General features: G+C 43.8%; 1 protein-coding gene across 1 annotated transcript in view; it reads right to left on the bottom strand.

The window, feature by feature from the left end:
• Positions 1-27,067, bottom strand: part of LOC122800226 (dynein axonemal heavy chain 17-like) — a 17,083,451-nt gene that overhangs the window by 7,906,519 nt on the left and 9,149,865 nt on the right. The window contains exon 38 of the mRNA XM_044069720.1: positions 24,622-24,726. Within this exon, the coding sequence (XP_043925655.1) occupies positions 24,622-24,726 (105 nt within the window). The remainder of the gene's footprint in view (positions 1-24,621; positions 24,727-27,067) is intronic.

Raw genomic sequence — 27,067 nt, 5'->3', positions numbered from 1 at the left:
AATCTGATGCATCCATTGTTAGTATCTGCCTGGCTGGGGGTAATGTGAATGGCTGTCTCTTGTTTTGGTGACAAGCCTTTGCCCACCATTGAAACTCCTGTTGCAGGCAGGGAATGAGAGTAATTATAGTTTCCAGGCTGTGGCAATGTTGAGTCCAAACACTTTTTAGGTACCATTGAAGTTTCCTCATATGCAGTCTTGCATATGGAATGAGTAGGATGCAAGATGCCATGAAGCCCAAAGCCTGCATAATTTTTCTTGCAGATAACTGGGCCTTTGTTGCTAACATTTTGAAATAGGTAGTCAGTTGTCTTTGTCTGGCGTGAAATAAGCCATCTGGGCAGTTGTATTTAAGCTTGCACCCAGGAATATTATCTCTTGAGAGGGTACTAGTTTTGATTTCTTTTCATTGACTGTGTACCCTAGGCATGGTAGAAGTTTTTTCACAAACGCCAGATGCTGTAGAAGGATGTCCTTGTTCTCTGCTTGAATGAGACAGTCGCCCAAGTAAGGATATACTTGTATTCCTCTTAGTCTGTAGAATGCAATTACTGGTGCCAGGCACTTTGTAAAGACCCTGGGCGCAGAAGATAAGCCAAAGGGCAGTGCAGAGAATTGGTAATGCATTGAGCCAGCCTTGAATCTGAGGTATCTTCTGCATATTTGTCTGATTGGGACATGCAGGTATGCCTCTTTTAGGTCTAAAGTTACAAGCCAAGCGTTCTTGACCAGCATGGGCAGAAGCTGCTGCAAAGTCAACATTTTGAATTTTGGTATATCCAAGAATGTGTTCAGAATCGAAAGGTCCAGTATTGGCCTCCAGGCCTTGTCCTTTCTGGGTACCAAGAACAGCCTTGAATAAAATCCTTGTCCCCGCTCTTGCTCTGGCACTTGTTGAATGGCCCTCATGTCCATGAGGGATGAGACTTGTTTTTGTGCCTCTGCCCATTGATTTTTTTGGCAGATCTGGCCAGCCATTTGCCTTTGGCAGGATACGGAAATGGAACTTGTAGCCTTGTGACACGATATTTAGAACCCATTTGTCCTGGGTTATAATGTGCCAATTTTGAGAAAAAAAGTGCTAATTTTCCCCCTAAGGGTGCTGCCAGGAAATAAGTGCTTGGTGCAGGTAGGGGGAAGTCATTGGGACTGTTTCCTGTAAGGTTGTGATTTGTCTTCTCCACTTTTGGTGGTAGAAGCACCCCATTGCTTTGACCTGTATGAACCTTGCACCTGGGATCTTCCTATAGGGTGTCTGGGTCTGCCCCTTTGAGGTCTGTCTGACACAGGAAAGGACCAATTCTTTGTTGGCCAGTGTCTACTAAACCTAGGTGGCTGTACTTGTAAGAAATCTTTGACCGTTTGCATAGATTTAGCCTTGTCCTCCATTTTCTTTAACACCTCTTCTGCCTTAACACCAAACAAAGTATCATGCTGTAAAGGTGCATCTAACAATTTAACTTTAACATGATCAGGCAGATTTTGTTCCTTTAACCAAGCATGCCTTCTAAATACAGAACCTGTAACTGCGGCCCTGCAGGAGGCCTCTAAAGAATCAAAACCACTTTGCAAAGTATGCTTTCCAACTTGTTCAGCTGCATGCAATATATCCTGCATTTCCTTGTTTTCTGCACATTCAGAGTTTAACAACATTTTCTGTTTAAGCAATGCCATGACATGTTGCTGATATTTGAGCATATGAAACTGACAGTTTAAGGCCCTTATAGCCAAGGTAGCAGATGTGTAAACCTTTTTTCCCCATCTATCCACTGCCCTAGAATCCCTGTCAGAAGGGGGTAGGGTTTTTTGCAGTGGAAGCCTCAACTCCCTTGGGACCCTGAGAAATAGTTTCTGGGTCTACAGCAGGGTTTTTAAAAAGGAATTTATGTGAGTCAGGAACCCTCTAATATCCGTCAGGTTTAACAGGAGCTGGGGGCAAGGAGTCAGGGATAAGGCTAGACTCCGAAAACACATCATCTACAATGTCTAACACAGGAGGGATGGCTAGTGGCTTGTGCTGAGGTAGTAACAGGAAATCCCTGAGCCTCTTTTTAGATTCTGAAAATTCCTGGCTCTCCCAGTGAAAATGCTCCCTCATGGTATGTAAGGTTTCCCCAAAAGAATAGTCCTCAGGAGGAGAAGCTGAAGGTATGGAGTCTTCAGCATCAGAATCCTCATAGGGGGGAAAAGAATATTCCTGATCAGAAGAGGAATCAGAAGAAATGGAAACCTGATCTGAAGATTCATAGTCAGTCTCTTGCCTAGGCCGCTTATCAGGAGGGGGATGGGAACCCCTGATCAAGGTAATCAGGAGGGGGATGGCAACCCCTGATCAAGGTAATCAAGTCTTCGGCCATTTTGAGCATCTGTTTTTTGGGCATGGAGGCCTGTCCACTCCACATAGCTCTTGAGTTCGTTTCTTTGCCTATGAAGGTGCTTTAGTCTTTGCCTTTGAAGTCGGTTTAATGTATAGATGTTTGGGTCTGAATACACCCTCAGAAGTCGGTGCCTGCTCAGCGGCTCTGGACCCATCTGAAGGATTAGCGTCCGAGGCTGCAATACCTTGAGTTTCCAGTGGCATGGCCGACTCCACATGGGAGTCGGTAGCAGCCTGCGACTCTAAAGTAGTGGTCGTCAGGGGCTGCAAAAGCACCTCACTGAGAACCGGCGAACCGTCGACTGGCTTAGGAGAAACTTATTTGTCTGTTTTGGGCCTCGGCTATCTTTCATTTCCTTTTTCTTTGTGTTTTTTGTGAACTCCGGTAGTCAGATGGCTTTCCAACGACCTTTCTGGAAAATTAAACCTGTGTCCAAAGTAGTTTAAAGCAAAATCATACCGACGCTTAATAGTGCGTTAGTTAAATCTAGCACAAAACCGACAACCCAGAAAGTTATGATCAGGGCCTAGCCAAGGAATACAGTAAGAATGAAAGTCCTTATGAGGTATTTGCTTCCCACAAGAAATACAATTATTAACTTTTTCTGACATCGGTTCTGGAGCAAGAAAAAAGTTTCCCCAACGGGGTACTTAGCTTTATAGAAGACGTCGGATCTGAAATTCGAACTCGAAAATCTCAGGAGTTGGCCGACCGGTACTTGTGAACTGCTTCTGCTTCGGGCACTGCGCGGCAAGAAAGACTAAAGAAAATGGAGTCGGCTGCTTCTTTTATACCCCTGACATCAGGGAAGGGGCGACAACAGCCAACGCAGGACCCAAGACTTTGGAATTCAGGCCGACTGAGGGCAACCTACCAGCAAGATTACCCAAATGTAATGACTGCAACAGTGAAACACGAAGAACATCCTGACAGAGGGCCAAAAATGTAATTATCTGGCTAAACATGCATCATAAAATCCAAATCCCATTGAGCTACGTGCTCGAGAGACTTGAACCTCAGCACTAAAATAAATAGGACATGCTGGAGGGACAGATTCATAACCCAGAGGCTCCCTTCACTCTGGAATAAAATCCCAGTCCAGGTTAGGCAGAGTCCCTCATTGACTCTCTTCAAGAGGAATCTTGATGAGTGGATGGGAGACAGTACGTTTACCCCGGGTATCACTTCTGTGTCACTGTTAGACAGAGGCACAGTATACTAACCTCGAAAAAGGGCATAGCAAAATTCATTTAAAATGGGTGGCGAAAGCCAAACACACTCTGGCTAGGCTTATAAATGCCCTAGGGCAGACAGCCTAGTATGAACCTATGAACCTATGAAGTCTTTACCAGAATGGCTAGAAAGATCTAACACCAGTTTACATTGTCAAGGTCAGTTCAGGGGAGAAGGATCAAAGCCATTTTTCAAAATCTTGAGACAAATTATAATACCTGTCCAAGCCCTTTCAAAAACAGCAGGAATGAAAGTTGCTTGTGTAAAATGTATTCTATTAAAGCTGCTTCCTTTGTTTCAAGACTTAGAATGCTGAAACTTCAACCAGAAAAAAAAACAGCCAAAACTTCGACTAAATAATAAAATGGTAAAAAGCATTTTTTTTGCAAGGATAAGCCCCTCCCTTGTGTCTACCATAAAGAAGTTTCCCCTTCTACACGCAAATACACAAACATGCATACTCTCACACTTCACAGCTTCATATACTAACTCCTCAGATGAATAACTGCAAAGAATAAAACAAAGCCTGAACAACTTTAATCACTGCATGTACACAAAACAGACCACAATGGCAGAGATTTCTTATTAAAGATATGATTGGGGAGTTCAGAAAAAGGAAAAAAAAACCTAATTCAGCTTACATTTGGGGAGGTGCCAAAAAGGCCGAAGTAACACATGGCACAGAATAAGATAACCTTTACTTTTCTTAGACATTGTGAATAAATTCCACTGAAAGTGCTTTAACAACACAAATATTTTAATAATCTAAAGAAATATCCTCCTCATCAAGTTTCTTTTCTAAGTCTTCATATTCACTATTGGTTCCATTTTTAACAAGACTTGAGATCATTTTATTAAAATTAGAAAAATATGATTCCATTTCAAAACAAAAATGGCAAACTTCTATGAAACAAACTCAGAAGTTATTTTGGGTAAAACTCTGGATTACTGAATGTTACTTTTCTGAGTAGAAATTAAGAGTTACTTCAGACAGAGCCCTCAAAATATTGACATCATTTGAAATAACTTATTCAATAGCCAATCTCGGGTAGGTTGGGAGGTCGGTATAATAGTTAAAGTGTTTGCCTTACATGTACAAAGTTTGATCCTCATGGGGGTAACCGGCTAGGCTTAAAATGGCCCACAAGAGCAGTTAGCCTATGAACCTATAGGACCACAGAAGTACAGGATCATATGCAAAGCCTGCTAAAGAGAATCCTAGAAATATTTTTGTCACCATCTTTCACTTTCTTTCCTTTACTTAACTCTGAAATAGTTAAAATATTCAAACACAACAGAAAGACAAGTGGGAAAGTGACACAGAAAATTTCAATGTTCAAAGGTTAAACAGACAAAAATCATTTAACCAGCAACATATTCTACAATGAAGGTCCTAATTTTATTTGAAAAGGTTGTTTCCAAGTCACATGATTATAAAGTTCTGTCAGCAACCCGGATGACTTGGGAATGATTAAAGACTCATGCATTTGAGCGGTCAGGAAGGCAAGATAGGAATGAGTGGCAGAGTTTATATCACCCATAATGAGGGGGGAAATGGTCTGACCCATTTCAGTGGTGGCACCTACTGGAGATAAAGGTGTGGTATGAAGCACAATGGGCCAATAACATGTTCCAGGAAATACTGAAAAGCATTCTTATAGTAGCCTTCAGTAAGCAGGCATGGAAATGCATTGGCGAATGAGTTGCAGACTCTTTCACAAGTGATTGTGTATATCAGCCAGCAGATGAAAGGACATAAAAAAGAAATCCACCTCCTTCCACAGCTATGCAGATAACAGCCATTCCCAACAGCTTTCCCCTTCACTAGCAGTGCAGAAGCAGCCACTAACTACGGAATGAATAGATTCAAGACCATTAGGAGGAAGCTGCTAGTCATCAGGCATAGTGGGGATAAATCACCTATCAAAAGAAATTTACACTGAGCATAGGATCATCTCTCAGTCATTAAAAAAATATAAAATAAGACCCTTGCTAAAAGAGATCAAAATTATCAACAAGCCAATGAATAAAATAACATTTCCTGGCATTCTATGATGTGAGAATGAAAACTACTATTAGTAAAACAATGCAGTACAAGTGATGTTTAACTCCTCTCCCTAGGACCAGGAAAACTATCAATATTTTAAGACACCTTGGCTGAGATTCAGAAACATTACCAGCAGTAGTAAACCATTTTTACGTCCGATAGTAACTGCTTCTGATTCAGAGACAAGCCTAACACAGTGCTATACCACAAAGAGATGCAGCACTATGGGGATCTATCTGTCTGACCTACCTCAAATGCTAATGAGGGATTCCTGGGAAGTGGCATACATCATTATCCATGTGCTATCCCTGGGCAGTGCCTGCTGAAAATGGTTTAAGCACCTGAGAGATACATAAAACTGCTCTGCTGTGCAATTCCTTACCTCTAGCCATGTTATTTAATTCTGCCAAAAATTCATAGACACCCACTACTCTCAGTGGCAGGGACTGTTTTATTTATTGTATTTTATTTATTTATTTATTTAACATTTGTTTTACCAGGATAAAATCTGACTGGACAGCAGGTGTCCATTTTCAGCAGAGTCCTGGGGAGAAAAGCTCCAAGAAATTTAATACAAATACATATGGTAATATGTTAACATGTGAGGTACAAAGACAGAAGATTCAAACAAACAGCATATTACAGTCAGAAGATCACAGAATTTACAATAATAGTACAATAATTCAAGCTCAACATACTAAGAAGACATGTCTATATTTACAGTATTTACAGTTAAAAGGCATGAGCAGAACTCCTGACATGATTAGGAGATTCCTAGTCTAGCAGTAGAAGTAATACCTGAACATGAGGTATTCGAAAGTAGGTATATACTGCAAGACTTAAAAGTACAGAGCATCTAGGTGGCAGCATCACATAGGAATCTGGGGTTTCATAGATTGGTCGCCCTGTAGACTGGAGGGATTTAAGGGGGTGTCTTTGCAATAGCAAAGAGGGTTACAACAGAGGTGGATTTTCATGTGTTTTTTAAATTTGGTTGCAAGAGTTTGTATCCTGAGGTCAGGTGGGAGAATGTTCCACACTCTAGCACCCTCATAGGAGAATAGAGCTTCTCCAGAGCTGTTCTTGCATGGACTGACCTCAATCAAAAATTTGTTGCCGGATTGTAGTTCCCAACTGGAGTTGTGGAAGTTTACTATGCCAGCCAGGGCAGGGGTTCTCTCTGGTTGGTATAGGATTTGATGTGTAATGATGAATTGGTGGTAGCACAGTAGGTTTGGGAATTCTAGCCAGTGTAGCGTAAGTAGGGATTGACAGTGGTGGGAAAAAGAAGTTATGTACTTACCATAACGTTCCATGTTTGTAGTCCATCTCGCCTATATTCTTGCTGGATGGGTTTGGAGCAGATAATCGGCTCCGACTCGGCCTATACTAAAGCTCGAGAGCTTTTACTGGTTCGAGGCTAGCCCCTATCCCATGGTGCCTCACGGCAATTCCCCAGATCTAGTTTGCAAGAAAGTAATAAATACCTATCAGGTAGTAATAATAAGAAAGAAGCTGTAAAAATACAGCAAGGGATTAGAAACGTAATCCATTCTAGGTGCACAATAAAAAGCAAAGTCAGGCAGCCCCAAAAAGAGGTCCACTAGATCCCCCAAAAACAGGAAGGGGGTTAGAGGGAGGGACACAAGAATATAGGCGAGATGGACTGCAAACATGGAACGTTATGGTAAGTACATAACTTCTTTACGTTATGAAGTTCTATCTCGCCATAATTCTTGCTGGATGGGACAGCGTCCCTAGCACCTTTAGCTCAAGCGAAGAGACTCTTCAGCACAGTGGACCCAAAGGATGACCTGTCCCGGGAGGCCAAATCCAGTTTGTAATGAGTGACAAACGTATGTGGTCTTGCCCAAGTAGCTGCTGCACAAATAATATCAATTGGGAGCCTAGATCTAAAGGCACATGAAGTAGCTACAGCCCTAGTAGAGTGACCTTTAGCTTTTAACGGTAATTGACTACCAGCTTGTTGATAAGCAAAGGATATGCACTCCAAAAGCCATTTTGAAAGAGTAACTTTTGAAACAGGTAAGGCTTTCCTTTTGTCAGAAAAGGAAACAAAAAGTTGATCAAATTTCCTGAATTCTTTGGTCCTGTGTATATAGAATCTGAGTATCCTGTGGACATCTAGCTGGTGAAGTCTATATTCTGATTTATTAGAGTGGCTTGGAAAAAACGCAGGTAGCTCAATGGTAGTATTCAGGTTGTGTTCTGAGCATACCTTAGGAAGAAAGGAAGGGTTTGTCCTGAGAGAGACTCTATCCTTGTGAAAGATAATGTAAGTAGGTTGATTAGTTAGTGCTTGAAGTTCCGAGACTCTCCTAGCTGATGTTATAGCTGCCAAGAACAAGGTTTTCCATGATAACAATTTTAAATCTGATGACGAGGATGGTTCAAAGGGTGCAGACATCAGAGATGAGAGGACTAAATTTAAGTCCCAGGGTTCTAAAGGTTGTTTCATTGGGGGCCTAAGAAGAAGAACTCATTTTAAGAAGGTTTTACAGAGGGAGTGTTGCATGATTGGATTTCCCATGAAACCAAAATGGAAATTGGAAATGGCAGCTAATTTAACTCTAACTGTAGCAGCTGCCACTCCTTCATGAAAAATTGTTGTTAGGAAGGATAAAATGGATTCTAAAGGAGCTGTATATGGATCTAAGCCCCGATTTGTAGCCCAAAGGGAAAACCTTTTCCATTTGCTAGAATAAGAAGTTATGGACCTACCATAACGTTCCATGTTAGTTGTCTTCATCTCGCCTTCTTTCTTGCTGGATGGGTTTGGAGCCGATCCTCGGCTCCGACTTGGCCTTTTACTAAAGCTTGAGAGCTATTTACCAGCTTGAGGCCTCCCCTTATTCCACAATGCTAGGTGTCAGATATCCAGATCTCGTTTGGTAGAGCTAACACCATGGGAAAAAAAACCTGTTCCCACCACAAGGTTTACCTACAGTGCTACAGAGGAGGACATAACTTAAAAAAAAGAGTCAACCATAGGAAGAAGGCCTCAAAAGGGATTTTTCTCGGTCCTAACCAGGCTAGGGGGGTGGAGGGTGGGACGCAAGAAAGAAGGCGAGATGAAGACAACTAACATGGAACGTTATGGTAGGTACATAACTTCTTAATGTTAAGTTGTCTATCTCGCCTTCATTCTTGCTGGATGGGACAGAGTCCCTAGCACCTTAGCCTTGGGTGGCTCATTGAAACAGACTCTTGAGCACAGTGGAACCAAAATCAGCTCGACTCCTGGAGGCCACATCCAACTTGTAATGCGAAATGAAGGTATGAGGAGTGGCCCATGTGGCTGCAGCACAAATAGATTCCATTGGAAGTCTAGCCTGAAAAGCTACCGACATAGCCAATGCTCTAGTGGAATGAGCTTTTGGTTTTGTAGGGAGTTCTTTATGTCTCACTTGGTAGATCAAGGTAATAATGGAGGCCAGCCACCTGGACAAGGTTATCTTAGAAACTGGCAGGCCCTGCTTGCCCTTAGCATAGGACAGGAAGAGTTGATCTGATTTTCTTGTCTGTTTGGTCCTGTCCAAATAAAAACGTAATTGCCTCTGAACGTCCAAATAGTGTAACTTTTGTTCAGCTCTGTTTGAATAATTAGGAAAAAAGACAGGAAGATCAATAGCCTAATTGAGATTTGTCTCCGAGTGTATTTTGGGTAAAAAGGAAGGATTAGTCCTGAGTGAAACTCTATCTTTGTGAAAAATAAGATAAGGAGGAAAAATACAAAGGGATTGAAGTTCCGATACTCTTCTGGCTGAGGTGATGACTACTAAGAAGAGAGTCTTCCAGGAGAGTAACTTTAAGGAGCAAGAAGCCGCAGGTTCAAAAGAAGGGAGATTAAATGAAGTTAATATCAAGTTCAAATCCCACGGAGGGGGGGGGGACTTTAACCAGGGGTCTAAGTAAAATAGTCCCCTTAAGAAAGGCCTTACAAAGTTTGTAGGACATGATACTGGACTCTGATAGGCAAACGTGAAAATCTGAGATAGCCGCCAATTGGACCCTAATGGTGGCAGACGAGGAACCTGCTCGAAAAAGTTCCGCCAAAAATCTAAAACATTATGGACAGGGGATGTAAAGGGGTCTATCTTTCTAGCCTCTGCCCAGAAAGAAAAACGTTTCCACTTACTAGCATAAGTCTTCCTAGTAGAAGATTTGTGCGAAGAAAGTATGATTTCACTCACTGGCTGAGAAATATGTGGAAGCCTGGCTAAGGTTGGAAGTGGAGCAACCAAGCTGTGAGGTTGAGAGAGTGAAGGGATTGGTGCAGCCCGCCCGACTGATGGATCAAGAGGTCTGGTACTGGGTCCAGATTCCAGGGCTGCTCCAGCAGGTGATGATGCAGGAATGGGAACCAAATTTGTCGAGGCCAGTAAGGAGAAAATGAGGATCATCCTGGATCCCAAAGCGGTCGCTTTCTGAATCAGTTTTGGAATTGGGGGAAAGGGAGGGAATGCATAGAGAAGACCCCGGGGCCAATCGCGAACTAGAGCGTCTCTGGGGGAATGGCCTGGGAGGGGGAAGAGAGTGAAGAAGTCGCTGCACTTGTTGTTGAGAAGGGTTGCAAAAAGGTTGCAGCAAGGTTGACCCCATCTGCGGAAAATTTTGTCCGCTACTAACTGATTGAAAGACCACTCGTGAGGCATAAGGATTGCTCTGCTTAGCCTGTCCGCTATGACGTTGGACTTCCCGGGGATGTGCATTGCTATCAGAAACCATTGAGAGGAGATCGCCTACTGTCAGAGTCGGAGTGCTTCTCAACATAAGGGATAGGACCTGGTTCCGCCCTGCTTGTTGATGTACCACACTACTGACATATTGTCCGTCTGAACTGCAATAATCCTGGTAGGTAGAGTCCTGAAGAGCTTGCAATGCTAAAAGTACCACTCTCATCTCCAAGACGTTTATGTGCAGATGGTACTCTAGGGGTTGCCAAGTGCCCTGCACAGTCCTGCCCTGAAAATGCCCCCCCCCCCCACGATATGGGAGGCATCTGTTGTCACCGTGGCAACCGGAGGAGAAAGAACAAATGGTCTGCCCTGAAAAACTTGAGGGGAGACCATCCACCAAGAAAGGTGGTCTTTGCATGATGGGGTGGTTATTATGTTGTGAGACATCAGAAGCTGTTTAAAGGACCATTGGGTAAAAAGCATCCACTGAAGAATCCGCATGTGAAAACGAGCCAGGGGAAGTAATGTGATTGCTGCTGCCATGAGACCTAAGGTTTTCAGTACAAATCTGGCCTGAATTCTCTTGCACTCTAGTAACGTTTGAACATGTCGGCAAATGTCTAATACTCTTTCTAATGGAAGTTTTGCTGACAGTTCTTTTGTATTTAATATGGCGCCTATAAAGGTTACAGATTGACAAGGTGACAATGCAGACTTTTCGAAGTTTATAGAGATACCTAGCTCGGAGCAAGTTTGGATGGTATAATCTCTGGCTCGGATTAGCTGATGCCTGGTGGAAGCAGTTAGGAGCCAGTCATCTAGATATGGAAACACTTGGAATCCTTGCCGTCTCAGGTGAGCCGTAACCACTGCCACACATTTGGTGAACACCCTGGGGGCTGTGGTGAGACCAAAGGGCAGGGCTCTGAATTGATAGTGACTGGCTCCCAGCCAGAAGCGGAGAAACCTCCTGGAGCGTCTGTTCATTCTGATATGGTAGTACGCATCCTGAAGGTTTATGGAGCACATCCAGTTGTCCAGACCCAAAAAGGGTAGAATGGACTGAAGCGTGACCATCCGGAACTTCGTTCTTTGAACAGACTTGTTTAACCTGCTGAGATCCAAAATGGGTCTCCAGTCCCCTGTTTTTTTTGGTACCAAAAAGAACTTGGAGTAAATCCAGGATCCTTGCTTGTCTGCTGGGACTGGCTGAATGGCTCGTTTTTCTAGCAGTTTTGAAATTTCTAGTACTGCTTGTTCCCTTAGACCGGGTGGAACATCTGGAAAGGATCTGTTTGTTTGCATGGGGGTGTGAACAAAGGGGATTTTGCAACCCTCGGATATGATAGACTGTACCCATTTGTCTTGTGTGAGGAGTCGCCAGGCTTCTGGGTACAGTGACAATCTTCCCCCAACTGCCTCCGAGGGTGGACAGTCGGGCAGCCCCTCAGGGGTGCTGAAAGGGTTTGTCAGAGAAAGCTTCCCTGCTACCCTGATTTTGCGGACCCCCTCTGCCCCTCAGGCGGCATCTATTGTTGTCCCCTCCTCTGCCCCTGGAGGGAAACTCGCCACGTGTGTCAGGCACGACTCCCTGAGGTTTGTGAAACCACATTTTTCCACTCTTCTGACCTTTAGGGTATGGTCTAGAGGGAGTAGAAAAATGGACTCCCATGGCAGAGAGAGTCTTGCTTTCCTGCTCACACCTGGTAAGGGTATCCTTCACCTGTGGTCCAAATAAAGCTGAACCATCGAAGGGGGTATTGGTGAAGGACACCTTAAAGGGGTCAGCAAAGTTACATAACCGCATCCAGGCATGTCTTCTCAAAGCCACGCCTGTGCCTGCGGCCCTACTCGCCCCATCGGCTGCATAAGAAATGAGCCGCATGGAGGAGTTGACTATAGAGTTAAGGGTCGCCAGCTGGGAGTTAATCTTTTCCTGAGACCCCGCAGCAGATGGATCCTGAAGGGTATCACCCAGTTTCTTAAGGAGATCCCTTTGAAGGCGGGTGAAATGGCACAGATAGTTCAGCGACCGCATGGAAAAAGTCACTGAGGAAAACATCCGCTTCCCGTACCTGTCCATTGTCCTAGATTCTTTATTAGGTGGATGGTCAGGTACAGAAGGGTCAGCCAACTCCTTCTTAGTGGCTGCTGCAACCACCATGGCATCAACAGGGACACCCTTTGTAAGAAACTGTTTGTCGGACAGGGCTGTAATGAATTTTGTGGGCCTGCAGTAAGTTGGTTCCACTGTGTCCGTGGCCGTCCACGCCTTCCAAGCCACCATTTCCATGAGCGGGTCGAAAAGCGGAGACACCCAGGAGGTGGAAGGGAGAGAACCAAATGCATCCAGGTACACCGACTCGTCCTCGGAAGGGATAAGGGCAGTCCAGTTCCCCCTCTGCCTAAGGATCTCAAGGATGTCTGAGAAGGAGACATCCTCAGAGGGGGACCTTGGGGACCCTTCCGAATCCTCCAAGTCGGTGTCTGAGGTGACTGACTCGGGGGAGACAACATGTTTCCTCTTACATTTTCTCTTCTGAGGGGGCTCCTCTGAATGATCAAGGGAGGCCTCGGAAGAGGAAGATACACCCAATGGGGCTACCTGGAGCGCCTGTTCTCCACACTTGGGGTCAGGAGGGTGGACAGAGACCGACGCAGGCACCATACGGGGAGGAGCCGAAGGTGTCGATGGGGGAGCCGACACCGGAGTCAGCATGCTTCTTATGACCTCAAAGGTGCCCCTATCAGGCAGAGAAGAGGGTCCCTGCTCCGAAGAGACGTGAACCCCTCCCGGCACAGAGAGAGATGGCTCCGAGGCCGATGTCGGGGCCGAGTTCACCTGCGCCGAGGCCCCAAGAGGGAGAACGGGGTTGGACAAGGGTCTGATGCCACTCGTCCCCTCGGAACCGATGAGGGAGTCTCGGCGCCCAGATCCCACCAAGGACGGAACCAATGAATAGATCGGAGCCGACGAGAGAGATGAAAGTTGTGGTATCGGCTCCGACGTTCCGACGATTCGAGCCCCAACAAGCTCCAGCTCTGAACACAGTGGTAGAGTCGGAGGAGGAACTGTTGAAGAAACAGGGATAGCCACAGTCCGTTGAGAAGGGCTAGTCAACATTTTGGCCAGTGCTTGTGACTTTAGGAGCCTACTGACCACCCTCTCTAAGTCATGATCTGATAGCCTGGAGGACTGAGAGGAATGGGATCTATGGCTCCGCTCCGATTGTAGTAATGGGGACCTGGGAGCCAAGCAAACGGACTCTAAAGAGGGGGACCTCAAATGCTTTTCGCTCAGAGAAGGCTCCGATAGCAAAGTCGGAGCCGACTGAGGTCTCGAAGTGTCGGTTCTGGCCAGAACCGACAAGGAGGCACAGGGAGCCGACGGTTTGGTGGGCTTTAAGGATTTCCCCGACGAAGGCTTGGCCGGGGATCCTTCTGGCTTTAACAAGCCCCTCAAAATGAGCTTATTCCTACGCTCCTGCAGGACTCTCAGACTGAAGGCATGACAGACCGAACAAGAGTCCTGCAGGTGTAGGGGGCCCAAGCAATAAACACAAGAAGTGTGACAGTCTGTCAGAGACATCTTCTGACAGCATGAGTCACACTTCTTGAAACCTGAAACCTTGGTATCTTTAGACATAATAAGAGATACCAAGGGAAGTTTAACTAGTGCTTAAAACACTACACACACACACACACACACACACACACACACACACACACACACACACACACACACACACACACACACTAGAACTAACAGTAGCAATACCACTATAACTACAACAGTTAAAACTTAACATCAAAAATTATCTAAAGATATATATATATATATATATATATATATATATATATATATATATATATAAACTATAAAGAGACAGGCCTAACACTAACCCAGAGTGTGGGGAGGGAAGAACACTCTGTAACAACAGAAAAGGAGATCCTAAGTGGGGTCTAAAGGGGCTACACAATCTAATAAAACTAATAGAGAAGAATATCTAAATATAATAACACTGACAGTAAAACAGCAGTAAAAGAATTGTACGACCTGGAGCCAGTAAAAATCGCAACCTCGTAGCTGAAGCGGCAAACGAGATCTGGGTATCTGATGCCTAGCATTGTGGGATAAGGGGAGGCCTCGAGCCGGTAAATAGCTCTCGAGCTTTAGGAAAAAGGCCGAGTCGGAGCCGAGGATCGGCTCCGAACCCATCCAGCAAGAATGAAGGCGAGATAGACAACCTAACATTATAGTTTCTGATTGGAAGGTTTATGGGATGAAATTAGGATGTGTTTGACCGCTGGGGATAAGGGAATGCACCTGGCTATATGTGGAATTGGAGCAGCCATGCTGTCAACTTGAGGGTGTGGATGGAGGGATGGAACTGTCCCCACTGATGAATCAGGAGATCTGGAGATGGATCCAGAATCCATGGTTCCTTCAAAAGGTAGGGCCACAGGAAAGGAAACCAAACTTGTTGAGGCCAGTAAGGAGCAATGAGGATCAAGGAACTCCTCAACTGTCTTGCTTTCTGTATTACTTTGGGTATGAGTGGAAAGGGAGGAAAGGTATAGAGAAGCCCCAGGGGACAATCGTGAACTAGAGCATCCCTGGGTGACATTCCCAGATGGGGAATGAGGGCAAAGTAGCTGCTGCATTTGGGGTTCAGGTGAGTGGCAAATAGATCGCAGCAAGGCTGGCCCCATTTATGAAAGATCTCTTTCGCAACCATTGGATTCAGGGACCACTCGTGAAGCATCAGAATTGCTCGGCTGAGTTTGTCTGATATTACATTGGATTTCACCGGGATATGCGTTGCTATCAGGAAGGGTCGAGTATCCATCGCCCATTTCCAAATTCTTAAGGCCTCTCTGCAAAGCGGGTAAGACTCTGTTCCCCCTTGTTTGTTTATATACCACATGACAGACATGTTGTCTGACTGAATCACAATCGTTCTAGTGGGAAGGGAGCTGTGAAGTGCTTGCAACGCATATAGCACCGCTCTCATCTCCAGAACAGTGATGTGCAAGTGGTTTTCGTGGTTTTGCCAAGTACCTTAGACTGTCTTTCCCAGATAATGCCCCCCCAACCCTATCTGGGAAGCATCCGTGGTCAAAACTGCTTTCTCTTGGGGAGGAACAAGTGGACGACCTATGACAAGTTGTTTCGTGTGCAACTACCATGTCAGATCCCTTTTGCATGCATTTGTTATTAATATTTGGTGTGGCAATGGAAGGTCTTGCATCGACCATTGTGCAAACAGCATCCACTGGAGAATCCTCATATGTAGGCGAGCAACAGGAACTAATAAGATGGTGGAAGCCATTGTCCCTAGGACTTGAAGGACTACTCTGGCCCGGACTCTTTGTTTGTTTAATAAGGATCTGATCTGACTGCGCAGAGATTCCACTCTTTCCTGTGTTAGCTTTACTGACATGGTGGTTGTATCTAATTCTGAGCCTAGATATACAATATGCTGCAAGGGAGATAAGACTGACTTTTGCAAGCTGACAGTGATGCCTAGGCTGGCGCACAAGGGTAGAGTCTCGTCCCTGGTCCTTATGAGTTGATGCTTGGTGGTAGCAGTGAGGAGCCAGTCGTCTAGGTATGGAAACACCTGGAATCCTTGACGTCTCAGGTGCGCCGTTACCACTGCCATGCATTTAGTAAACACTCTGGGGGCTGTAGTGAGGCCAAAGGGCAGTGTTCTGAAGTGAAAATGGCTGGCTCCCAGCCGGAAGCTCTCCTGGAGCACCTGTCCATTTTGATGTGGTAGTATGCATCCTGGAAATCGATTGAGCACATCCAGTTGTCGTTCCTGATAAAGGGAAATATCGACTACAGAGTGACCATTCAGAACTTTGATTTTCTTACATGCTTTCTGAGCCTGCTGAGATCTAGAATTGATCTCCAATCCCCTGTCTTTTTTGGAACTAAAAAGAATCAAGAGTAAGTTTCGGATCCTACTTGCTCTGCGGGGACTTCTTGGATGACTCTTTTTTGCAGCAACGAGATGACCTCTGATGTTGCACGGTCTAGTTGGGTGGGTGGTACGGCTGGAAGAGACCGGTTTGTTGGGAGTTTGGAAATAAAGGGAATCAGGTAACCTCTGGATATTACTGTGTGTACCCAATGATCTTGAGTGACAGTTAGCCAGGTGCTTGGAGACAGCGATATACGACCCCCGGACTGCCTCCAGAGACAGATAGTCGGGCAACCCTTCAGGGTCGAGGTACCTAGTCAAAGTCTCTTTCACTTGGGGTCCAAAAAGAGATGAACCATCAAAGGGAAAGTTAGTGAAGGACGACTTGAAGGATTCCGTAAAATTACAGACACACATCCACGAATGTCTCCTGAGGGATATTCCTGCTGCGGCTGCCCTGCTCGCTCCATCTGCCGCATATGAAATCAGCATCATGGAGGAGTTAGCTATGGAAGTAAGGGTGGAGAGCTGCACAGAAACCTTGTCCATGGAACCTGGAGCTACTGAACCCTGGAGGGTATCTCCTAACCCTTTCAGGAGATCCCTCTGAAGACGAGTGAAATGAGTCAGGTAATTCAGCAATCTTAGTGTAAATGCCGCTGAAGAAAAAGTACGCTTCCCGTACCTATCCATCGTCCTGGACTCATTATTAGGAGGATGGATATTAGAAGACGTCTCAGATAATTCCTTCTTGGTGGCCGCTGCTACCACCATAGCATCAACTGGAACTCCCTTGCTAAGGAAAGACTTGTCCTCAGGTGCTGTCATAAATTTGTTTGGCCTCCTCGGGTCGGCGTCCACTGAATCTGGAGAGGTCCATGCTTTCCACAAAATGACCCCAAAAGGTTGGTCATAAGGCAGTGTCACCCAAGAGGTGGAAGGTCGGGAGCCAAAGGCCTCAAGATACACTGATTCATCCTCAGTAGGGTTAGAGGTCTTCCAATCACTCCTCTGTAAGAATTTCTAAGATGTCAGAGAAGGAGACATCCTCAGAGGTAGATCTAGGGGACCCTTTTGATTCCTCTAAATCAGTGTCTGATGTGACAGACTCAGGGGAGTTGACGTTTCCTCTTACATAACCTCTTCCAAGGGAGCTCTCTAGTGGGATAATCTGGGGAGGTCTCGGAAGAGGGGGCATCTCCAATGGGGGCTACTTGGGCCTCTGGTATCCTACGATGTGGGGGTGGCAGGGGGGGAAGAGGTTGCTGCCTGCTGCTGGTGGGACACAGGTTCCAAAGGGATGGCTTTGGCAGAGGATAAAGCCTTCTCTATAGCTTCAAAAGCCTTTCCCCCCTGTTCTGAAGTAGACCTCCACTCTGAGGGGGTGGATGGTCGACTCCCAGCAAAAGGGAACGGCTCCGAAGCAGAAGTGGGAGCCGAGCTGAGTCGAGCCGAGGCTCCGAGGGGGGGGGGTCGGTTCCGAAGAGAACACAGGGTGACTGTCCCCCTCGGAGTCAACATGACAGCATTGGCTCCCAGAACCCTTGGCTCCAGACTGAGCCATCGAGGATAGAGCTATTGGCTCCAAGGAAACAGGCTGAATCCCCGGAGCCAAAGGGTCGAAGACAGAGGAACCTGATGTAATAGGCTCTGAGAGCGAAGCAGTCGGAGGAGGAACAGTGATCGGTACTGGGGATGGCTCCGAGACCTTTGGGTCTGGAGGGGTCAATTTTCTAGCCAGAGTTGGATCCAAAAGCAACCTGTTCACCACCCTCTCAATGTCCTCATCTGATAGGGTCCTGGAGGATCTGGTGGAGACTGAAGGAGACCTCCTTCTCTCCAAAATAGATCATCTCAAATTAGGAGATACAGTCTCGATGTCTGGCAAAATCTTCGGTACCAAAGACTGTCTTGCAACCGATGGAATGGACTGCACCGAAGATGAAGCAGAGTCGGAACCGGAACTCCTTGGTTCTGACGCTTTAGACTTTTTGGTTGGCTCCGAAGTCGGGGCCAATGATTTTCTCTTTGAAGATTTTGGAGCTGCCTGACCAAGTTCCAGCTGTTCCTGGAAAGAACTGGTCATGAGACCCCTGTCAATAAGTTTTCTCTTCCTTTCGTTTTACTCTCTTGTACTAAAGCTGTGACAGAAGGTGCAAGGTTCCTGTAAATGGGCTTCGCCCACACAATATACACAACTGGTGTGGCTGTCTGTAAGAGACATTTTCTGCACATACCTGTCGCATTTTTTGAAGCCCAAAGGGTGACGATCCTTGTGATCCCTGTCTTTATCTTTAGACATTGTTAAGCACTGAAATAAAAGTGTAAGGAAGAAGAAAATTTTATTTATTTTTTTTTAAACAGTCACACACACACAGGGAGGAAAGGCCCTCTAACTTAAACAGGCACTACAGCCCTCTAATTTAAACGGGCTATACAGTCCTAAGGGGGCAACAGGGGTTGAAAACTTTCAAAAACAGTCGCACAATACAGAAGAAACTATTAAGATATATATTAGATAGAAAAAGGTGGTAGAAAAGGACTAAATAAGTAAAAAATCATTTTACCTAGCCAACGAGCCAGTAAGACACAACCTCGAAGCTTTCACGGCAAATGAGATCTGGGAATTGCCATGAGGCACCATGGGATAGGGGCTAGCATCAAGCCAGTAAAAGCTCTCGAGCTGTAGTATAGGCCGAATCGGAGCCGACTACATAACATCATGATTTAGTATTGGCAGCAAACCTGGCTATTTTATTGTAGCAAGTGGATAGTTTGTTCAGGTCAGATTTATTGATTTTGGTTAGAACTGGGCAGGCATAGAGCAATGTTGATAGGATATGACTTCTGGCTATGGTAGACCTAGTTTTGGGGGTGAGGAACTGTTTGCTACAGTACAGGCATCCTAGTTTATTATGGACTTTAGAGATGGTTTGGGATATGTGTTTATTGTATTTAAGCTGTTGGTCAATAGTGACACCTAGTAGTTTAGCCTCAGCTACTGGGGTGATGAGGGTGTTATTGGCTGATAGGATGGTGAAGGTGGGATCTCAGTGTTTAGTTGGATGCAATAGCATTAACTGTGTTTTTTTGAGGTTTAGTATCAGTTGGTGGTTGTTCAGCCAGTTCTCTATCTCAGTGAAGGATTCTTGGGCTTTACTTTGTAGTAGATGGATGTTGGATGCTGAACATATTAGGGTTGTAGCATCTGCATACTGAACAATATCTGCTTTGGTAGTTGCTAGTTGGAGAGTATTTGTAAATATATTAAAGAGAAGGGGGCCTAGGATTGAGCCTTGGAGTTCACCGCATGTGACGGGGAGTGAGGGGGCTAGGGTGTTGGCCCACTTGACAGACTGTGAACGGATGCTTAGGTAGTTGTTAAACCACTGCAGGGAGAAGTTATCAAGGTTGAGCTCCAAGAGGCGGGTAAGGAGTTTGCTATGGGAAACTGTGTCAAATGCCTTGGATAGGTCTAGGAAGGTGGCAGAAACCAGTTTCCCTTTTCATATCCTGTGTGAGTTTATAGTATTGGGGAAGCTGATAAGGGCTGTGTTAGTACTATGGGATGGTCTGAATCCATGTTGGGTTTTAGATAATAGATTGTTGGTTAGTAGGTGGGTGAGGAGCTGGTGGTGGATACATTTTTTTAGAATTTTAGATAGGGGTGATAGGATTGCAATAGGGTGGTAATTGGAGAGGTCAGTGGAGGGGCCACCCTTGTGGAGCGGGATGATATAGGAGGTTTTCCACAAGGATGGTATGGTGCCCACGGAAATGGACCTATTGATAAGTAGGGAGATGGGGTAGGCAATGGCCTTGGATGCAATTTGGAGATATTTGTCTGGTAGGTAGTCGGTGGCAGGGGTGGTTGGTTTAAGTTTTGCTAGGAGTTTTTGAATGGTTGATGTTGGTACTGGTTTGAGTGAGAATGGATAGTGGGTGACATACCATTCACTAGTTTCAGGACTGAGGAAGTAAAATAGTTATTAAAGCCTGAAGATAAGTTATGGTCAGGGCCTTCAATGTTTGGTGGTGGTGTAGTAGCATTTCCAGGCTGGAGGATGTTGGTCACTGCAGCCCAGAATTTTTGTGAGTTGTTGCTGTATTTTCTTTGTAGGGAAATATAGTGGTTTTGTTTGTCTGACTTGATCTGCTTTTTTGCTTTGTTCCTAAGTTCTGAGTATTTTTGTCTAGTTTCAGGTGTTTTGTGTTGTCGCCTGATTTTCCAGGCTTTGTCCCTATTCTTGAGTAGGATCATAATAGCTTTCTGTAGCCATGGGGTAGGGTTGCTGCTTAACCTAATTGTTTTGAGTGGGGCTATTTGGTTTAGAACTTCAAGGAATGTGGTATTAAAGTATTCTACTGCATTATCAAGGGAGAGGGTTTTTAGTGGGGACCAGTTGCAGTATTTTAGGGTTTCTGAGAATTGCTCTGAGGGGAAGTTTCTTTGGGATCGGGTTTGCAGTAGGGAGGGTAGAGTGGTATATTTAATTTTGTGCCGAAAGAGAAAAGTTGGATTGTGGTTGCTGAGGGAGTCAGGTAGTGTCCCACACTGGTGAGCCATGTTGGGTTGGTTAGTGAGGATCCAATCCAAGATGGATTCTCTTTTAGTGGTCTTGTCAATTCTTGTGGGTGAGTATAAGAATTGAGTGAAGTTGTACAGGTTTATGTGGTTGGTGGTTGTTAATGAGTGTATGGTATTCCAGTCGATGTTGGTGTCGCCTAAGACTACAGTTTCTTGGGAGAGGAAGTGGGATGTCCAGTGGAGTATGGATTTTAGGGCATTAAGGTTGTTTCCTGGTGGAATGTAGATAGTGAGCAAGTTTATTTGCTTTTGCTGATTTAATATGAGTTTAGAGAACAGGGTTTCGGCGTTGTCAAAATTTGGAGTTTTTTTTGTAGGAGCTGGACTTTTAGGTTGGACTTGTAGAGAAGGGTGATGCCACGTCCACTTATTTGTGGTCTATCTGCTCTTAATATGATATAGCCAGGGGGGTTATAGTGTTGTCTTTAACATGGGATTTAAGCCATGTCTCTGTAATGACCACCGAATGTTTAGGTTAAGTATAAGTATATCAGTGGGTTTGTGTTTGAAAGGGAGGTTAGGGTTGGGTGTGTTCTTGGAGTTATTTGTTGGACCAGGGTTGGGGTGGATGTCCCCTCCCAGCAATAGTTGGGCTGCAATGTTGGTTATGGTTTTAAGGTAGAGTGCCATTAGTAGATGATGTTTGAGGTTGGGGTGTTTTTTGGTTTGTAAAGTGTAGTGGATTGGGGAGGTGAGGTGATAGAGAAAGGGGTGAATGGTGACTGGTTGTATGACTGAGAAAGGAGGGGTTGCTTATGGAATGAGGAAAGGTGGGGGATTTGTTCCAGTGCATGCTGATTAGTGGGTGGTGTAAGTTGTACTCATGGTTAATAAGTAGAGAAAGGTGGTTAGGGAAAACAGAAGTATGGGGATGGTATGCTACTGGGAGTGGAAGGTTTGTGTCATGGTGTAAGTGAGGTGTGTGTCATGCAAGGGGTGTGTATATGGGTGGAGGGTAGGGATATGAGAAAAGAAGTGTAGTTAGTTACTAGTTGGGAGGAGGAGTGGGGGATGATGTCTTAGTGGAGGGTGGGTGTGGCCAACAGCTGTAGGATTTATGCACTGTGACTGGGTGGTGGGTGTGGTAGGAGAGTCAGGTGATGTGAGGTAAGGAATAAATCTACAAGTAGTGGGGGCAGATGGGTAATAGGGGCAAGGTAGGGGAGTGGAGAGAGCCCTAGTGGTGGCGAGGGCAAATGGAGCGGGGCTACCCCAAGTCCATAAAGGTAGGAGTCTTCCAGAGACAATCTACAAGATGTTTCCTTTCTTTAATTTGTTTTCTTTGTTGGAAGAAGACTGTGCTTTATGGAGGGCACAGAGTTAGCTAGACTGAGATACAAGCAGCACAACAGGCAGTTTTAACAAAGGCTTGAAGGTAATATGAAAAAAAACTTTCCTGTTAAGTCAAGAGAGGAGAACAGACAAGTGGAGGACTGAGAGTACTGGAGCTAGTTTGGAGGCAAACAGGAAGCTAGCAACTGAGGGGCGTATGGTGGGGGTCACAGGCTTAGTCTGGATAACCAATGAGGGGGTGTAAGGGTGTTAATCACTTTGCCTAGTGGAGTGCTAACAAAAAGTATGTTAAAAAATTAACCTTTTCATACAGCTTTAAGTTAGGAGCCTGGAGATCGCTGTTCTTAGGCTGGAAAAAAAAGCTTGGAATTGGGAGCCTGAGAAGGTCGGTTATTCATTGGCAAAAAAAAACATAAGGTTGAGTTGGACGTGGGACCTGCAATGGTTCTTATAGTCCATTAGGACAGTTACACATGCGGAGGGTCAGCAGTGGTAGAAAGTGTTAGAGACAAGTGTCCTGGAGTTTATTGGATAGGTAGGGTCGGGGTGTATATGCATGTACGTATGTATTGGGGACTGTATGTGTAACTGTATGTAGAGGTGTGAGTGGCGCAAGGTGATTGTGAGTGTGTGTGTGTGTGTGTGTGTGTGTGTGTGTGTGTGTGTGTGTGTATACGCTCCTGTATGTCTGCCTGCGTAGTCATAATATGGAGTTATTTAGGGGATATGTAGGGTAGTTGTGTGTGGGGGGGTAAATGTGTGAGTGTGTCCATGAGAGCAATTGGGTAGAGGAAGTTCAATGTACAGTGCATTTGTGTGTTTAATGTGTGTGTGAGGAGCTATTTGTGGCTGCCATATCTCTAAATTTCCACTGACCAACAATCAATTCCTGCAATACTGTTGGAGGACACAAAACACCAGGGACACTCATAAATAATACCCTAATCCACTTAAAAACATAATGGAACTAAGGTTTTACTGTAAAAAGAATATTAGGGACATCAAATAGGATGAGACTGATGTCTGCCACTACTGATTGGCTGTAATGGTCCATGACATATGGGAGACATGCTTCAGAAGTCTGGACAAAGCTGGTGGGATCACTAGACGACATCAGAGAGTCTTTATGCATATTACTGTAATCCACTTAAACAGTCGATAGAGTAACAAGTCTTGAATCCAGATGCATGTAATGAACAATAACAATGAAACTTTAATGTCTGGCATTACTGCATGACTATAAACATTTGTGATTTACAAGGGACAGTGAAAAAATGGAGATCCTATGTAAACTCAGGGGCAGGTAAGAGATATGTGTGTGTGTGTGTGTGTGTGTGTGTGTGTGTGTGTGTGTGTGTGTGTGTGTGTGTGTGTGTGTGTGTGTGTGTGTGTGTGTGTCTGTTTTTGGATATCTGTATGTGTGAGGGAATGAATGCAGAATGTCTGAGTTAACTTGATGCATTGGTCGCCAGAGTAGCACTAATGAGGGCTAAACCTAACCCTGCACCTTACCTTATAAAAACCTTTTCTGTATGACTACAACTACACAAGACACATGGACACACACACATACACACACACGTAAAACAGTAAATATATCCCTATACTTTATCTAATCTTAAACCAAATATTCTTGCACAAACACCTCCTAATGCCAAAACCTTTAAAATATCTGAAAATTTTGGTATTAGTTTTGCAAACCCACAAAACCTTACCAGCATGCATTCAAAGTTCCACTCTTCTAAAATCTTCAAATTTTGATGACTAGAACACTCAGTGTCATTTCAGCATCATTCACTCTATTAAAGAGCAGCTGATTCAAAAGTGTGAATGATACCCATACATATATAAAAGATTCACTGTAAATGTTCAATATTACTGGTTGTGACATTCTCATTCTTAAATAAACTACAGGCTTCCACTTGCATTTAAACAGCTCATCATGTCAAATGTAAGATTCAGTTGACTCCTTTTGTTGGTGCATACCTTCCATTTTTTCTTAGACCTTTAAGTTCCATATTACTCATGCATGTGTGTGAGTGAATGGCTGCCTATCACACTACACTCTATTACATATTTTATTTTTACAAAAATTCTAGTAAGTATCAACTGGAAAACTTCTGTTACAGTGTTGCAGTTTACATACTCTTTAGCTTTCATAATAACCACTTCAGTAGTTTTCATGTTGTGCAATCAAGGTAAAACTCAATTCAACCTTTCTATGCAATGAGAGATTCAAAACTAACCAGAGAGAGATTGACTTTTATGCAAAATCTAATCCAGCCAATACCCCTCACGTATGGCATATCACTGTGAAGACATGAACGGATGAAATACAGCTAAGTTATAAAATACAGGTAATAATTTCATAATAGAATATTCTGATGTACAACTGACAATGACACACATAGTTTAATACTGCTTTGAAATATATGACTGCTAACATTCTCACCTGCATTGCAATGACAGACAGCACCTCAACAGAAATCCTGTTGAACTCATCAAAACAACCCCATGCTCCTGTCTGTGAAAGTCCTTTATAGATATTTCCACAGGACTGACAATGAGAGAAAAAAATATATAGACTTGTTAATTAGAAAGAAAAAATGTTATATAATTTCAATTATTATATGAATTTTCAGAACAGTAGTCTCTGTTTCTTGAAGCAGCTCACTTGATGACAGTTTAAGGTAGGTGAAGACTTGTCCATTATTTTATGTTTAAATCTATTTTATTGTAGTCAAGTATATGAAACATATTTGTAACTTAGTTACTGGAGAATACAAATACAGCAAGCAAAAAAAAAAACTTTCATAATAAAAAAAGGAAATGACATTAACAGTTTCCTACTCAGTAATACACACTGAAAAATGCATGAAGGCCAAGAAAAACAAACATGAAGTAATGGATCTTATTTAAAATAAACCACATTTTATTAATAAACCATACAGTATTATCATTTATAAAACTGACACATTTTTTAAATGGTGGTATGGGAAAGTATTATGACTCCAAAAGTCTGTGATTCAGTTAAAAATATGACTTTCACAAATAAAAAAAAAAATAGTCAATTCAAACTACTAAGAAAAGGTGAAATAAAATGGGGAGTTATATGGGGACTCTTGAATAATCACGTAGGACTGTGTGAAGTGAAAATTCACCAGAGGTTGCAGCATCCCTTTCCTTGAGTTGCAGTGGCCTCAAAGGAAACAGAGGAACTTGTCAGAAACCAGAAAGAGGTTAATGGAATTGGGCTGTGTAAGGTCATTTTGGTTACTCAGGAGATCTAACCTTTCAAGCAGTAGTTTTTCTGTTTTCTTCTTCTGACTTGTATTACTCAGTACTGATTTACCTGCATATAACAGCCCAAGTGCAAGCCTTTTTCTCTCTCAGTACCTTTAGGTCTTCTCCCATCTGTTCCATTTTTGGTCTCCCAACTCAGATCACTAGTATCCCTGCCCTTACACACCTGCCAACTAACATGTATTCCATCTTACTACTTTGAACTGCAGTGAAGGTAGTGGCATCTGCTTTGCTTTGGTGGCATTGTCTCCAGCTATCATTATCTGTTGATATATTTTCCCCTGCTCAGCTGTGATACTACCCACTGCCCTACTGATTCTTATCCCAGTCCATCTTCCTCATCCTCTCCTGTCTTCTGCCCTGTCTTCTTCCTACCCTGTTGGAGTTTTTTTTTAACAAAATTGATTTATAACTATGTATCCCTAGCTCCTAAACTGCTTGAATGATGTATTTTGCATATGTACCTATTTAATTAAGGACAGTCTCCATAAATGTGCTACTAACAAATCAATTACCTCTCGTTGTCTATAATCTTTGTCTCTGTACTTCAGTACCATTCTCAATTACATAATGCTTTTGCTTTATTAAATGCCTACTTGAAAAACTGTGACCACAACATTGTACCTATTAGTACTGTTTAATCAAGTGCAAATCTTAGGCTTGTTCTGAACTCTCGACTCTTACTAATTTTGAAGCAACTAGATCTGATGTACTGTCAACTGGAATACCTAATTTTTATAACTTATTTTTGTGTCCTTAATACTTAACAGGTATCACACATACGTAGTACAGCTAAAACATAATTAGCTTTAATACACAAGATGGTACCTGGTTCAGCAATCTCAGGAAGAGTCTTTGCACTCCACATCTTGCTATACAGCTCACTGTGGTGCAAAGCAATACTTAGTTGTTCTCCAAGCACAAAGTGGTATGTAACACATTTTAAGTATTCTCATGCCTACTTGTTACTATAATTGTAGCACTTCAAGCTCAAAGGTGCCAAATTGCTTAACCCCTTTCCTTTCTACTACTCAAACTAGGCTTTTTTTAAGCTGTAGCCACAATTCCTACATATGCAATTAAAAGAGTATTGACCTGAGTGAGGCTTGTTGGCTCTATGCTGATTTCACAGATTGGTTTTGGATTTACAGTGTATTGGGTTGGTAAGCTCCATTCAGGTTTGCTTCATATCCTTCCCCTACCAATATTTCAAACCCTCTTCTCTACATTTACATAAAACATGCTCCTCTCCTACTCAGCCCTTATCTGATAATCGGCATTATTCATAACACTTCCTGTCATATATAATTTCCTGACCCTTCCCCTCCTTCTGTACCAGTCACAATAAATACTGAAGTGCTCACTATACCCCTTGCACTTGCTGCCTCATCAGGCATCATCTATCATAACACTGCTCATGCACTGATATTACTCTCCCTGCAGATCTAACTGATGTTTTATCCTCCTTTCCCATAATATTTATTTTCTTACAGCTCCTCAAACTATCACCGTTAGCATCAACATTATTTATTTATTTACGGACAACTGATTACCGGGAAAGTCTAGATCCCACGCAATTTGGTTTTCTGAAAGGT

This window comes from Protopterus annectens, chromosome 4.part0 (assembly GCF_019279795.1).
Source record: "Protopterus annectens isolate FY-2018-M chromosome 4.part0, PAN1.0, whole genome shotgun sequence".
Taxonomy (NCBI): Eukaryota; Metazoa; Chordata; order Ceratodontiformes; family Protopteridae; genus Protopterus; species Protopterus annectens.
This window is presented reverse-complemented; position numbering and strand designations above follow the sequence as displayed.